The 14,828-nt window shown below is 43.9% G+C and overlaps 3 protein-coding genes across 3 annotated transcripts in view; 1 reads left to right on the top strand and 2 right to left on the bottom strand.

The window, feature by feature from the left end:
- The window catches only part of CEP295 (centrosomal protein 295), a 111,559-nt gene that overhangs the window by 84,632 nt on the left and 12,099 nt on the right, over positions 1-14,828 (bottom strand). The window contains exons 4-5 of the mRNA XM_040340144.1: positions 10,979-11,103; positions 2,653-2,746 (exon numbers count right to left, since the gene is read on the bottom strand). Of these exons, the coding sequence (XP_040196078.1) occupies positions 2,653-2,746; positions 10,979-11,103 (219 nt within the window). The remainder of the gene's footprint in view (positions 1-2,652; positions 2,747-10,978; positions 11,104-14,828) is intronic.
- LOC120928988 lies at positions 6,056-7,739 on the top strand. Its single transcript, XM_040340146.1, has 3 exons — positions 6,056-6,275; positions 6,946-7,096; positions 7,179-7,739. The coding sequence occupies exons 1-3, from the start codon at positions 6,184-6,186 to the stop codon at positions 7,677-7,679; spliced, it is 744 nt and encodes a 247-aa protein (XP_040196080.1). The 5' UTR covers positions 6,056-6,183; the 3' UTR covers positions 7,680-7,739.
- Positions 7,839-9,568, bottom strand: LOC120928987 (protein ALP1-like). The gene is made up of 2 exons (XM_040340145.1): positions 9,025-9,568; positions 7,839-8,933 (listed from the first exon to the last, which is right to left on the bottom strand). Exons 1-2 carry the CDS (start codon positions 9,348-9,350, stop codon positions 8,054-8,056), a joined length of 1,206 nt encoding a protein of 401 aa, XP_040196079.1. The 5' UTR covers positions 9,351-9,568; the 3' UTR covers positions 7,839-8,053.

Below are 14,828 nucleotides of genomic sequence, written 5' to 3'. Positions count from 1 at the left end.
TCTAGAATTTCCTGGTAGAGGGTTGTGCTGACTTTGGACTTGATAAAACACAGTGGACCAACACCAGCAGATGACATGGCTCCCCAAATCATCACTGACTGTGGAAACTTCACATTGGACCTCATGCAACCTGGATTCTGTGCCTCGCCACTCCTCCAGACTCTGGGGCCTTGATTCTCAAATGAAATGCAAAATTTACTTTCATCCGAAAAGAGGACTTTGGACCACTGAGCAACAGTCCAGTCATTTTTCTCCTTAGCCCAGGGATCAGCCTCAGTCCACTCCTTGTGAATCTCCCACAAATTCTTGAATGGCCCTTGCTTCACAAACCCCTCAAGCCTGCGGTTAACCCTGTTGTGTGTGCACCTTTTTCTGCCACACTTTTCCTTCCACTCCACTTCCATTATTATGGATTGGAGACAGCACTCTGAATAGCCAGTTTCTTTAGCAATGACCTTATGTGACTTACCCTCATTGTGGAGGGTGTCAATGACTCTTCTGGACAACTGTGAAGTCAGCACTCCCCATGATTGTGTTACCTACTGAACCAGACAGAGACCATTTAAAGCAGTGGTGCCCAACCTTTTAAAGAGTGAGGGCCACTTAAGCGTCTTGGTAATCGGTCGCGGGCCACAAAAAGTAGAGCAGGCAGATAACAGGTTGAGCGGACATGGACACAGTCTGCTCTACTCTATGATCTGCTCTCCCCTTTTGTTTTTGTAACGGATCGAATTGGAGGTAGGTGGGTGACAAGTCCATTTACATTGGCCGTTCCATAGAGGTTAATGGAGGGTCAGATTGATTGTGTTAAGGCTGCTTTCACACTGATGCACTGCGATTTATCCACATGGCAGATGCATCATAGTTCACCTGTGGCTTTCAAGCAGGTTAGCTGCACTTTGCCATAGAATTCTATTATATCCTGGAGGTGTGGTGCACTTTCTGAAAGAGAACTGCAGGTATTAACAGAAGTCTGTGGCTCAGTGCAGGTAACCTGCAGGTGCACTGCACCTGTGGATCAGTTTGAAAGTGGCCCAGTAGAGATATGCCCATATACACACACACACACACCGATTTTGGTAATAAACCTACCTTTAACAATATTCCATTCAGGTATCGCCAGCTGTAACGGACCTATGAACTATTCTGCCTACAGAGGACTGCATGACTTGTTGCTGAGCTCAAAGGGTTAATTGTAGAGTGACTTTTTCACTGCTAAATGCTAATTGACGCTCTGTTGTGTATTACCAGTTAACAGCCTGTGTATTGTTCTAAAGGTTCTAAAGGTTAATTGAATTCTATTGACAAAGGAATGTGCCCGGCCAGGTCATGTTAAGTGGATCTCGGTGCCGGAACGTCTAGAGACTGATTGATTCAAGGAGATGTCATTATTTCAAAGTATCTGTGTGAAGGGGGGGCGGAGATTGTCATTGTTCCTGTCACAGTTGTAAGCACATATAAGCTAAGGGAAATGTCCCATTAAATCAGTCTTGTTTGACCCTTCAACACGCAGCCTCGTCTCGTTCTTGATGGGGGACCTTCTCTCTCTCTGGATCTTGGGGATGGAATGATACCGGTTTTACTTGCATATCGCACTTTGCCAGGGAAAAGGACGTCTCCAACGGCTGATACCCTCTCACTAGCCCGGGTAGCCGTTACACCAGCTGTTGCTGTTCCAGGCAGAGTGCATTAGGTATCACTCCAGCTGTGAAAGGAGCCAGTGCTATACAGGAAGCATTGGCTTATAGCGGCTCTGCTCTGTAGTCGCTTGCTTCCTCTACAGTTGGGGTCATTCACAAAACTGATGCTCTGGGATGGCGGGTGGGCAACCTGTGATCTGAGTTTGTTGACCCACCATCCAAAAGCAGGAGGTCGTGGGCCACATCAGAGGGCTCTGCGGGCCACTGATTGGACACCCCTGATTTAAAGGCTCAGGGAACCTTTACAGGCGTTTTGAGTTAGCCGATTAGAGTGTGACACCACGAGCCTACAATATTAAACTTTTTAATAATACTCTATTAGGAGATATTGAATTTTGGGATTCCACTAGCTGCAAGCCATAATTGTCAAAATTAGAAGAAATAAAATGATCTGAATATATCACTCTGTGTAATGAAGCTACATAATATACAAGTCTCACTTTTCAAAATTGAATTACTGAAATAAAATTAACTTTTTGATGATATTCAAATTTTTTTAAATGCACCTGCAAGTTTATAAAAAGGTGCAGGAGAGGAAAGGGGGGGAAAAAAAAAAAGTATACTTTTGCCTCTGTGACACTCTATAAATACAAAAGTATACATTCCCCATTGATCAGATCGTGACCAATATGTCAGAAAAAATAAAATGTGTATGTAACTATATATATATATATATATATATATATATATATATATATATATATATATATATACACACACATATATATACACACACACATACAAAGTACAATCTGTGTCTCTGCCCAAATTTTTTTTAAAAACGCCACTTCCAACAAGCTAACAAAAGTACAGAGACAGAAAATCAGTCAAGAGCAATATGGTGACGGTTTATGAAATCGAAATCATAATAGAGATAATGCTACAGCTATAGAATATCTGTCAAACAAACGTAATTGCCTTTAGTAACAACACAACCTAGTTAAGCATTTACCTCAAGTGGATCTGGCGGCGGTGGAGGCAGACTGGCGACTTTCGCTGCCCGCTCCTTTTCAATTTCAAGTGCTTTTCTACGGGCTTTAATATGCCTGAGTTTAGAGAGATAACATGAAATCACATAGTGAAGAGGCACTTCATATTGGAAACATCACACTAGTAAAGATGAGGTCACCCAAAAATTGGAATGAAGAGCTTATTATAATTAAGTCAATCTGCCTCTAGTGCCAATGAGATTCAGAATGTTACTTGATGGGAACCTGTCAGAGAATCATACAGTGCATCCAGAAATCACAGCGCTTCACTATCTCCACATTTTGTTCTGTTACAGCTTTACTCCAAATTGGATTAAATTATTTTCCTCAAAATTCTACAAAACAATACCCCATAATGACAACATTTCAAATTTGATTGAAATCTTTGCAAATTTATAAAAAAAAAAAAAAAAAAAAAAAAAAAATCACATGTACATAAGTATTTACAGCCTTTGTCACAACACTTAAAATTGATCTCAGGTACAGTATCTCACAAAAGTACGTACACCCCTCACATTTTTTGTAAATATTTTATTATATCTTTTCATATTACAACAATGCAGAAATGACACTTTGCTACAATGTAAAGTAGTGAGTGTACAGCTTGTATAACAGTGTAAATTTGCTGTCCCCTCAAAATAACTCAACACACAGCCATTAATGTCTAAACCGCTGGCAACAAAAGTGAGTACACCCCCAAGTGAAAATGTCCAAATTGGGCCCAAAGTGTCAATATTTTGTGTGGCCACCATTATTTTCCAGCACTGCCTTAACCCTCTTGGGCATGGAGTTCCCTAGAGCTTCACAGGTTGCCACTGGAGTCCTCTTCCACTCCTCCATGATGACATCACGGAGCTGCTGGATGTTAGAGACCTTGCGCTCCGCTCCTCCTTCCGTTTGAGGATGCTCCACAAGTGCTCAATAGGGTTTAGGTCTGGAGACATGTCTGGAGACATGCTTGGCCAGTCCATCACCTTTATCCTTAGCTTCTTTAGCAAGGCAGTGGTCATCTTGGAGAAGTATTTGGGGTCGTTATGTTGGAATACTGCCCTGCAGCCCAGTCTCTGAAGGGAGGGGATCATGCTCTGCTTCAGTATGTCACAGTACATGTTGGCATTCATGGTTCCCTCAATGAACTGTAGCTCCCCAGTGCCAGCAGCACTCATGCAGCCCCAGACCATGACACTTCCACCACTTGACTGTAGGCAAGAAACACTTGTCTTTGTACTCCTCACCTGGTTGCCGCCACACACGCTTGACACAATCTGAACCAAATACATTTTTTTTTGTCTCATCAGACCACAGGACATGGTTACAAAAATCCATGTCCTTAGTCTGCTCGTCTTCAAACTGCAGGCTCTTGTGCATCATCTTTAGTAGAGGCTTCCTTCTGGGATGACAGCCATGCAGAACAATGTGATGCAGCGTATAGTCTGAGCACTGACAGCCTGACCCCCCCCCCCGCCCACCCCTTCAACCTCGGAAGCAATGCTGGTAGCACTCATGCATCTTTTTCCCCAAAGACAACCTCTGGATATGACGCTGAGCACGTGCACTCAACTTCTTTGGTCGACCATGGCGAGGCCTGTTCTGAGCGGAACCTGTCCTATTAAACTGCTGTATGGTCTTGGCCACCATGCTCCAGCTCAGTTTCAGGGTCTTGACAATCTTCTTATAGCCTAGGCCAGGGATATGCAATTAGCGGACATCCAGCTGTTGCAAAACTACAAATCCCATCATGCCTCTGGGTGTCATGCTTGTGGCTGTCAGAGTCTTGCTATGCCTCATGGGACTTGTAGTTCTGCAACAGCTGGAGGTCCGCTAATTGCATATCCCTGGCCTATGCCATCTTTATATAGAGCAACATTTTTTTATTTTTATTTTTTTTCCAGATCCCAAGAGAGTTCTTTGCCATGAGGTGCCATATTGAACTTCCAGTGACCAGTATGAGAGAGTGAGACCGATAACACTAAATTTAACACACCTGCTCCCCATTCACACCCGAGGCCTTGTAACACTAAGGGCTCTTTCACACGTCCGTTCCGTTCGTCCGTTTTTTGGACGTCTGTTAACGGACCGCAATGCTTCCCTATGGGCTAGCGTCCGTTAGCGGATGAGCATCCGTCTGCGTTAAGGTCCGTTTTTTTGGACGGAAGAAAACCCTATTTTTCTTCCGTCCAAAAAACTGACCGGACGAAAAACGGACGTTAACGGATGATCCGTTTATCATCCGTTCCGCTAACGTCCGTTTTTCACCAAAATATGTAAAAAATACAAATTCACCAAACTTTAATATGTATGCAATATGCATACATAACAATAACCTTTCACCCAGGTAGTGTTTTTATTCCCAAGTCACATGTTCCCAGCACATGCTGCCCAGTTCCTGGACATTAGAGCAATTCCCTGTGTGTGATTGTCCTCCTTAAATTAATAAAATGGCAAAGGATGTTAGCCAAGAAGAGCTAATACACCTGGTACAGGATCGCCCTGCAATATGGGATAAGAGGTGTGGAGACTATAGCAACCGCTATGTCTCTAACAACAAATGGGAGGAAGTCTTTCAGGCGGTGACACCGAACTGGCAGACACTAAAAAAAAATGAAAAATTTGAACGTGGTAAGTAGTTTGTGGGTTATGGGGGGGTGGGTTGTTATCTTGTAGTCCATCCATATGTCAACATCCATATCCACCGGCCACGTCACCTGCCACAAGTTGTGAATTGGCCACTGGCCACGCCACCTGCCACAAGTTGTGAATTGGCCACTGGCCAACTGCCACGCCACCTGCCACAAGTTGTGAATTGGCCACTGGCCACGCCACCTGCCACAAGTTGTGAATTGGCCACTGGCCACGCCACCTGCCACGTCACCTGCCACAAGTTGTGAATTGGCCACTGGCCACGCCACCTGCCACAAGTTGTGAATTGGCCACTGGCCACCTGCCACAAGTTGTGAATTGGCCACTGGCCAACTGCCACGCCACCTGCCACCTGCCACAAGTTGAGAATTGGCCACGCCACCTGCCACGTCACCTGCCACAAGTTGTGAATTGGCCACTGGCCAACTGCCACGCCACCTGCCACAAGTTGTGAATTGGCCACTGGCCACGCCACCTGCCACAAGTTGTGAATTGGCCACTGGCCACGCCACCTGCCACGTCACCTGCCACAAGTTGTGAATTGGCCACTGGCCAACTGCCACGCCACCTGCCACAAGTTGTGAATTGGCCACTGGCCACGCCACCTGCCACAAGTTGTGAATTGGCCACTGGCCACGCCACCTGCCACGTCACCTGCCACAAGTTGTGAATTGGCCACTGGCCACGCCAACTGCCACGCCACCTGCCACAAGTTGTGAATTGGCCACTGGCCACGCCACCTGCCACGCCACCTATGGGTGTATTTTATTTTCTGTTTCTTCATAGGAGAGAGTATCGTCACCCGCTGGCGCTCATTGAGAGACCGTTATAGGAGAGATTTGAAGGAGGAGACAATGTCCCGCAGTGGAGCTGGAGCCTCCAAGTACAAAAAGGGTGCATTTTTTGAAATGCTGGATTTCCTGCGCAACGTGATGAGCCTAAGAAGGTACCTAGCCACTTTATAACATTATTTGACCAAGTAAACTACAAATAATAAACTTGATCCACACATATAAATATCTGAATTAACAGAAATGCATAATGACCTAGTATGCATATCATAGTAGCTCATTATTAATGAATTGATTCCCTGAGATGAAAGTCCCCGTATAGGTCTTCTTTCCCCTCTTACTTTGCTGCCATCACTCCTTGAGTGTCTGGTAGGTATTGGGGGTCATTTACTAATGGCAAATCAACTTTGCACTGCAAGAGCACTTGTAAGTACCGTCACTGTAGATCTGAGGGGAAGATCTGAAATGAGGGGAAGCACTGTTGATTTTATCATCCAATCACGTGGACGTTAAAATACTCTTTTTTACTTTCCTTGCATGTCCCTCTCAGATCTACAGCGACTGGACTTCCAAATGCTCTGATAGTGCACTGGTAGTGCAAAGTGGATTTCCCTTTAGTAAATAACCCCGACTGTGTTTCAGGGGGTGTTGATAGGTAACAGTCAGACAACTTTGTCTATTTTTTATATGCAAATATGTTCAAACCAAGTATTCCAAAAGTGGTATGTAGGGTTGACCACAGCAGTATACACACACATGGATCTATGTATTGTTGAAACAAGTCTGAATTGACCTTTAACCCATCTACCAACCAATATTTTACAGTACAGCCACTAACATCAGTGAAACGGAGGAGGAAACAGATATTGAATTTTCGCAGCCAGATCCCATGGGAGAAACTGGAGTGACAGAAAGTGAGGCAGCTGAAGATGCCACTAGAGCTGCAAGACCGATTCCACCAACCCCAAGTGTGCCTGTAAGTATCGAACATAAAATGCCTACTTTTTTAAATATTGTCAAAAGATAATGTGCTAATAGATATGTGTTCCACCCCTCAGATTCGTTCAGTTGGTTCAACTGTGAGAAAGCGTCCACAAAAAAACAAATTAGATAACGCCATGCTGAGCTTCATGGAGGAGATGAAAGCAAGAAGACCTGACTCCAACGATCCTTTTTTGGACCCTAACAACGAGGACGCTTTATTCCTAAGAAGCCAGTACCACCTGCTACAAAAAATGAATCCGGATCGAAAACTAGATATGCGCCTGGCAATTGGCCAGTATATCGGTACTTGTCTGAAGGCTTCTATGTCAGGAGACCCTGTGCCCCAAGTTATCTCCCCTCCCCAACGCCAATTCTACCCCGATCACCCACCACCAGCTCCCTACACTCACCGATTCCAACCCAGCCCTATACCCCATCATTACCGTGCCCCTGCCTCCACTGCCCAAAATTTTCCAGTCCCACCCCAGGCACCCAACTATGATCCCTCTCCTTCCCAGGGGACTTCACGATCTGATTCCTCCCTTTTCCCCACCCCTTATTATCAAGATCTATAATTTTATTTTTTTTGGAAATTTTTGATACGATACTTTAATAAATTGATTTTTGCCCCTTTTTGTGATGTGTATTTCATTTTTTTTTTATCTTTTACTATAAGTTACAATCTACATGTTGCGTTCATAAAGTTCAATGAAAAATAGTAGACTGCATGAAAATGATTTTTTTTTGGTATTTTATGTGAAAAGAAACAAACTGATATATCATAGGGACATAATGACAATTGAAGCATGAAAGCATACACTTGTAGAAATCTTAAATGTAGAAATTAACTGGCGTTTTCACTATGACAAGAAAGACCATGCAAATTAACTAAAAGGGGCGAAACATGTTACTAGCAAGGTGCACATGATAAAGTTCCTCGTGACTGTTTTTACACATACTGATACTGCCACGGAACCTCTCCTTCTGGGGACATAAAAAAATTAGTAAAATTGTCACGCATGGTAATGGCTGAATTGTTGGGTCGCAGTCCGGAAAAGCGCACAGATGGTAGGTCTACCTCGTCCTCTTCCTCAACAGAAATCCCTTCCTTCTCGCGGATGACATTGTGGAGGACACAGCAGGCTTGGATTGCCAGTTGGGCATTCTCCACGCTAAGTTGTATAGCGCTATGAAATATGCGCCATTTGCCGCTCAAAATGCCAAAGGTGCATTCAATAAGGCGCCTTGCACGACTCAAGCGGTAGTTGAAAATTTTCTTTGGGGTCGTTAAATTCTGCCTGGCATAAGGCCTTAAAAGATGATGAGAAAGTCCAAATGCCTCATCAGCAACTAGAACATGTGGCAAATCTGGTCCTACAGTTGATGGTAGTGGTTGATCTGCTGGGAAATTAAAGTGTCCCTCCAGTATTCTTCTCCCCATTACTGATGATGAAAATACTCTTGCGTCGGCATTCGATCCATAGGCTCCTATATCAACGGCTATAAATTTGTAGTTACTGTCGCAAATTGCCATTAGCACTAGTGAAAAATATTTTTTATAATTGAAAAATTGCGAGCCAGATCCTGGTGGCATCTGGATTCTGACATGTTTCCCATCCAGAGCTCCAACACAATTGGGGAATTGAGTTTTTTTCCAAAAGCCAGTCGCAATTTCCTGCCACATGGTAGCATCAGGAACCGGCATTGCAGAAGAACGAAGCTCCTCCCATATTGCTTCGCAGGTCTCATGCACTATCACTGATATGGTTGATATTCCCAATAAAAAAAAATGGCTTAGTGACGTATAAGACACTCCAGATGCAAGAAACCTAGGAAGAGTAGAAGAGTAGAAGAAATTACGAAAGGAATCCAACATTACACTGGACATAATCAAGCTAAATGGCTGGCTGGCTGGCTTACCTGAGGGTAATGAGAAGTCGCTCCTCTGGAGGCACAGCAAGTCGCATGTCTGTGTTTGTCCGGTATAGTCTGGGATGTAACTTTTCAAGCAAATAATCAAACGTTGGGATCGTCATTCTAGTGAAATTAAAAAATTTAGGAGGGTAACGTCGCAAATCTGCATATTGCAGCGCAAAGAAACCCTCACTTGGCCTTTTGAGGAGCATGGGATGTGCCCAGTACCTGCGTCCCCTAGCAGACATCTTCCTGGTCAAGCTTTTTTTTCTCCACACATAGTACAGCATGACAAATGATGTCACATTCTGATAATAATTCCCCAAATCCATCGTAATCAGCAGTAAAGTACAGTGAAATACAGCAATGGATCAGGAACAAAACAGCCGGCTGTTAACATACAGGAAGAGGAAAGCACAATGCACACTGGGGGAAACAAAGAATCATGGGAAAATTCTTGAAAAGATGATTAATAAAGTTCTAAAACCAAAAAAATAAAAAAAACGGATCAAAAAACGGATCGAAAAAACGGATGAAAAACGGACCAAAAACGGACGTCAACGGACGGAAAACGGAACGGAAACGGATGTAAACGGATGGAAAACGGACGAAAAACGGATCAACTGAAGGGAAAAAAAATAATGTAAAAACTGAACGGACGTGTGAAAGAGCCCTAACGAGTCACAAGAAACCGGGAAGCGAAAATGGCAAATTGGGCCCAATCTGGACATGAGTTTTGAGGGGACAGCAAATTTACACTGTTATACAAGCTGTACACTCATTACTTTACATTGTAGCAAAGTGTCATTTCTTCAGTGTTGTCACAGTTCGCACAGTCACTGGCGCAGTGGGGTGGAAGGAATCAGAAGGAGCGCCTATTCTCTTTATCACTATTTGTTTAATACATGAAAGATATAATAAAATATTTACAAAAATATGAGGGGTGTACTCACTTTAGCGAGATACTATGCATCCTTCTTCCACTGATCATCTTTGAGATGTTTCAACAACTTGGAGTCCACCTGTAGTAAATTCAGTTGACTGGACATGATTTGGAAAGGCGCACACTTGTCTATATAAGGTCCCACAGCTAACAGTGCGTGTCAGAGCACAAACCAAGCCATGAAGTCCAAGGAATTGTCTGCAGACCTCCAAGACAGGATTGTATGGAGGCACAGATCTGGGGAAGGGTACGGAAACATTTCTGCAGCATTGAAGGTCCCAATGAGCACAGTGGCCTCTCATCTGTAAATGGAAGAAGTTTGGAACCACCAGGACTCTTCTCTAGAGCGGGCTGCCTGACCAATATTTTTTACTTTTTGATATAATAAATAAACCCAAAAAATATATAAAATAAATTCTCAGTTCAGGCCGATATGTATGCTTCTACGTATTTTTGGTAAATATAAAAAATTAAATCCCAATATGAGTATATTGATTGGTTTGCGCAAAGGTTATAGCGTCTACAAAAAAGGGGATAGAATCATGGCATTTTTCTAATTGGCAATGGCGGCGATCTGCGATTTTTATCGTGACTGCGATTGTCATTTATACAGCGATCAGTGCTATAAAAATACACCGATTACTGTGTAAATGACACTGCCAGGGAAGGGGTTAAACACTAGGGAGCCATCAAGGATTAAATGTGTCCTAGGGAGAGATTCTTACTTTGGGGGGGTGGGCTACCACTGACATGACAGTGATCACTTCTCCCGATGACAGGGAGCAGTAGATCCCCGTCATGTCACTAGACAGAACAGGGAAATGCCTTGTTTACATAGGCATCACCCCTTTTCTGCAGCTCCGTGTCACAATTGCAGGACACCGGCGGACAAAGAGTCAGGAGGCAGATAAGCGGCGCTTCCCATTGCAAATACTGCTTCAGAGGCTAAACGTTATAGTAGCAAAACAAATCACATCGCCTTCAGTTTAAAGTGCAGGTTCTCATATTGCAGCTCACCAGGTCTGGTCTTTATGTTCCTTCTGTTTGTGTTGCTTTAGCTCCAGCAAGGCCTCTCTGTGCCTCTGCTCAGCCTTCTCCTTGTTCAAAGCTTGAATTTGCTCAATTTTCTTCAAATCTGGCTCCTAGAATAAAAAAAAAAAAAAAAAAAAAAATTCTTTATATTTACCAAACTAGTGCAGTATAGAATGACTTGCTAGTTTTAGTCATCCTACAGTAGTCATAAAAAACAGGGTCATGGCTACGTTGGCCACATGGCTCCTGTCCCCCAGGACTCAACCACACAAGTCTCTCCCATACAGTTCCTTGCAATGTATAAAGTAGTACAATTAGACAGTCAGGCTGTCCAAGAATAAGTCAGTGAGAAAGCAGCACAGCACAAAGAGGCTGAACACTCCAAGAGAAAACAATGGTGAGCAGGAAAGAGGGAAGAAAGCGGCTTTCTAGTGGTCAACATTCATAAATTCTTAGGCTGGAGACGAGGAAAACACAGGACAATGATGCACATGGGAATCTTTTTAGAAAGCTACCAAAAAGCTAGAACTAGATTGTATGCTGAAAGCTTTTTAAGGAAAAGATAACAAGGAAAAATACCATGAAAAGGTTTTTGTAATCCACTTTTCGGCCCCATTCACAGCCATTAACAACTCCAAGCGTATTGAGCTCCCCCTGATACCTGCCTTGTACTGTACTGTTATATGCTATGCACTGTTTTCTTTTCTGTTGATGCTCTGATGGCATCCTTGTACCGTATCTTTTCTGGCACGGGGGGTTACCTCGTGTCTAATAAAAACTGTTAATTGAAAGAAAAAAAAAAACTACAAGCAGTTGACCTAGCGGGGTTCCCAGTGATTAGAAGCAGGCAGCAGCCCCACTAACTACTTCCCGACCTCCTCATGTACATTTACGTCGGCAGAATGGCACGGACAGGCACATCAACGTACCTGTACGTGCCTGCCTAGACGTGGGTGGGGGGGGTCCGATCGGGACCCCCCCCCCCCCCCCCCCGGTACATGCGGAGGTCGGGTCCGCTCGGGGAGCGATCCGGGACGATGGCGCGGCTATTTGTTTATAGCCGCTCCGTCGCGATCGCTCCCCGGAGCTGAAGAACGGGGAGAGCCGTGTGTAAACATGGCTTCCCCGTGCTTCACTGTGGCGGCGCATCGATCGAGTGATCCCTTTTATAGGGAGACTCGATCGATGGTGTCAGTCCTACAGCCACACCCCCCTACACTAGTAAACACATACACAGTGATCCCTAACTCCTACAGCGCCCCCTGTGGTTAACTCCCAAACTGCAATTGTCATTTTCACAATAAAGAATGCAATTTAAATGCATTTTTTGCTGTGAAAATGACAATGGTCCCAAAAATGTGTCAAAATTGTCCGCCATAATGTCGCAGTCACGAAAAAAAATCGCTGATCGCCGCCATTACTAGTAAAAAAAATAAAAATGCAAAAAAACTATCCCCTATTTTGTAAACGCTATAAATTTTGCGCAAACCAACCGATAAACGATTATTGCGATTTTTTTTACCAAAAATAGGTAGAAGAATACGTATCGGCCTAAACTGAGGAAAAAAAATAAATGTTATATATGTTTTTGGGGGATATTTATTACAGCAAAAAGTAAAAAATATTGCATTTTTTTTTTTAAATTGTCGCTCTATTTTTGTTTATAGCGCAAAAAATAAAAACCGCAGAGGTGATCAAATACCACCAAAAGAAAGCTCTATTTGTGGAGAAAAAAGGACGCCAATTTTGTTTGGGAGCCACGTTGCACGACCGCGCAATTGTCTGTTAAATCGACGCAGTCCCGAACTGTAAAAACCCCTTGGGTCTTTAGGCAGCATATTGGTCCGGGGCTTAAGTGGTTAAAGGCAACAGTAGGCTGACAGCTTCCACAGCGAACTGTGGCTGCTCGCAAGTAATCGCTCATGGAGTGATTGCATGCGAACGAATGGCCCTGGACTTAGTCTGTCTGAATCCAGGGCCAATCATTGGCAGATAGTCGCTGAATGAGCAATACCATGCGAGTGGCCACAAATAGCTGCCGGAGTTGTCAGCCTGTTTTCCCGCTGCCAACCCTAAGGAAACCCTGCTAAGTTTCCTGCATGTAAATCACTACTTGCCACATTCCCAAGTGAGGGCTTTTACATGACTCGGAAGGAAAAAGAATAGAGAATGTACAAAAAAATAAATACAAAATTCTGGTAACCATTTGGCACAAGTATTTTGAGCAAGAATCTAATCTGGGCTACAATGACATTAAACACAAAAAAAATAAAAAAAAATAAAAAACACACACACATACACTTTAAGAAAGAATGTTTCTCAAATAATGCAGGGAAGGTCGAAGGTAAAAAAAAAAAACCTTCAACTACCTGTTTGAGTCCTCTCTCGATATAGCGCTGTGCCCCACTGCATCTCTTCTCTCCCCTTTTCCTGCTCTCTCCTAATCTGTCAGTCAAATCCTGTGATTAGAGAGCAGTGGGCATGGCCGGGCCACGCTGTATGTGTCTATAGACTCATACAGCCCTGCTCAGGACTGCACCTCCATTTGTGTCCCCATAGCATAGTGCTTGCTATGGAGGTACATGCAGAAGGGTAGCATTAGAATGTGTAACATGGGAAACAACCATGTTAAAATGGACTGTAGTGCATTTCTAAAGAAAAAGAAAAAAAATAAATAAAATCGGAGGGGAGGGGCGAAGATGGAGTCCTGAGCGGACAAACTCCGCTCCCGGGTTTCTGAGCCGAAGCAGCGAATCAGCACTGCAGAGGATTCAGTGGCTGAGCAGTCCTCCACCCTCCAGGTCATTCAGAATAAAAATCAAGGTGTTTGAGTACAAAGTCGATGACGCCAAAAATCAGAATAGAAGGAACAACCTTAGGACTGTGGGACTGGCGGAGGGTGTAGACGGTCAGAACCCTATGGTGTTTGTGGAGAACCTTTTGCGCAACCTGCTGCCAGGAGCCAATTTATCCCCTTACTATGCTGTGGAGAGAGTGCACCGGGTACCACCGAAGCCTGTGGGTGGACCCCCCCATACTTTTATCCTCCGCTTCCTAAATTTCCAGGATGAGGTGCTGAAAGCGGCGCGGGTGCAGGGGGAACTACTCTATCAAAAAAAAAAACGCACAGGTGTGAACCAGACCTTACTGGCATGATCACCAGGTGAAAACAAAATTGAATGCAATCACCACATTGAAGGACTGGTTAGCTGCAATGTACTACATATGTAGTAGACATATGCATGTAGACAGCCGGAAGAAGAAGCTTCACCAGAGTTTTGTAATATTTTATCAAATTATTTTAATGAAAAGATAGAAATTATTAGGAATAATATCATAGTGGTAGATATTGAGGAATATTGTCCCATCTATGAAGGTACAAGATTCTCTAGTTTTGTGGACGTCTCTACTTTAGATATTCTGAATATCCTCAAGTCTCTTAGAGCCTCGTCATCATTTGATCCTTGCATTGCGCAACTAGTGAAGGACGCCGCAGAGACATTAGCCCCCTTTATTGCCGACATTGTAAATACTTCCTTCTCCACTGGAACAGTGCCGGTATTCTGAAGCGGGCGGTGATTATTCCCCTGCTGAAGAAAGCTAACCTGGCACGCTCCGTGTTGAGCAATAATCGTCCCATTTCAACTCTACCATTTCTGGCAAAAATCATGGAACGAGCCGCAGTGTGGCAAATTCAGCCCCATCTCGAGTCCAATTCCATTCTCGATGATTTTCAATCTGGATTCCGACCAGGAAGAGGTCCTGAAACTGCCTTGACCAAAGTCCAGGATGATCTACTCTGGGCCCTGGACAGAAATGAGGCTTCGGCCTTGGT

The sequence above is a fragment of the Rana temporaria genome, chromosome 2 (assembly GCF_905171775.1).
Source record: "Rana temporaria chromosome 2, aRanTem1.1, whole genome shotgun sequence".
In the NCBI taxonomy this organism is placed as follows: Eukaryota; Metazoa; Chordata; class Amphibia; order Anura; family Ranidae; genus Rana; species Rana temporaria.
Note: the sequence above shows the minus strand (reverse complement) of the source record. Positions and strands in the feature narration are given on the sequence as shown.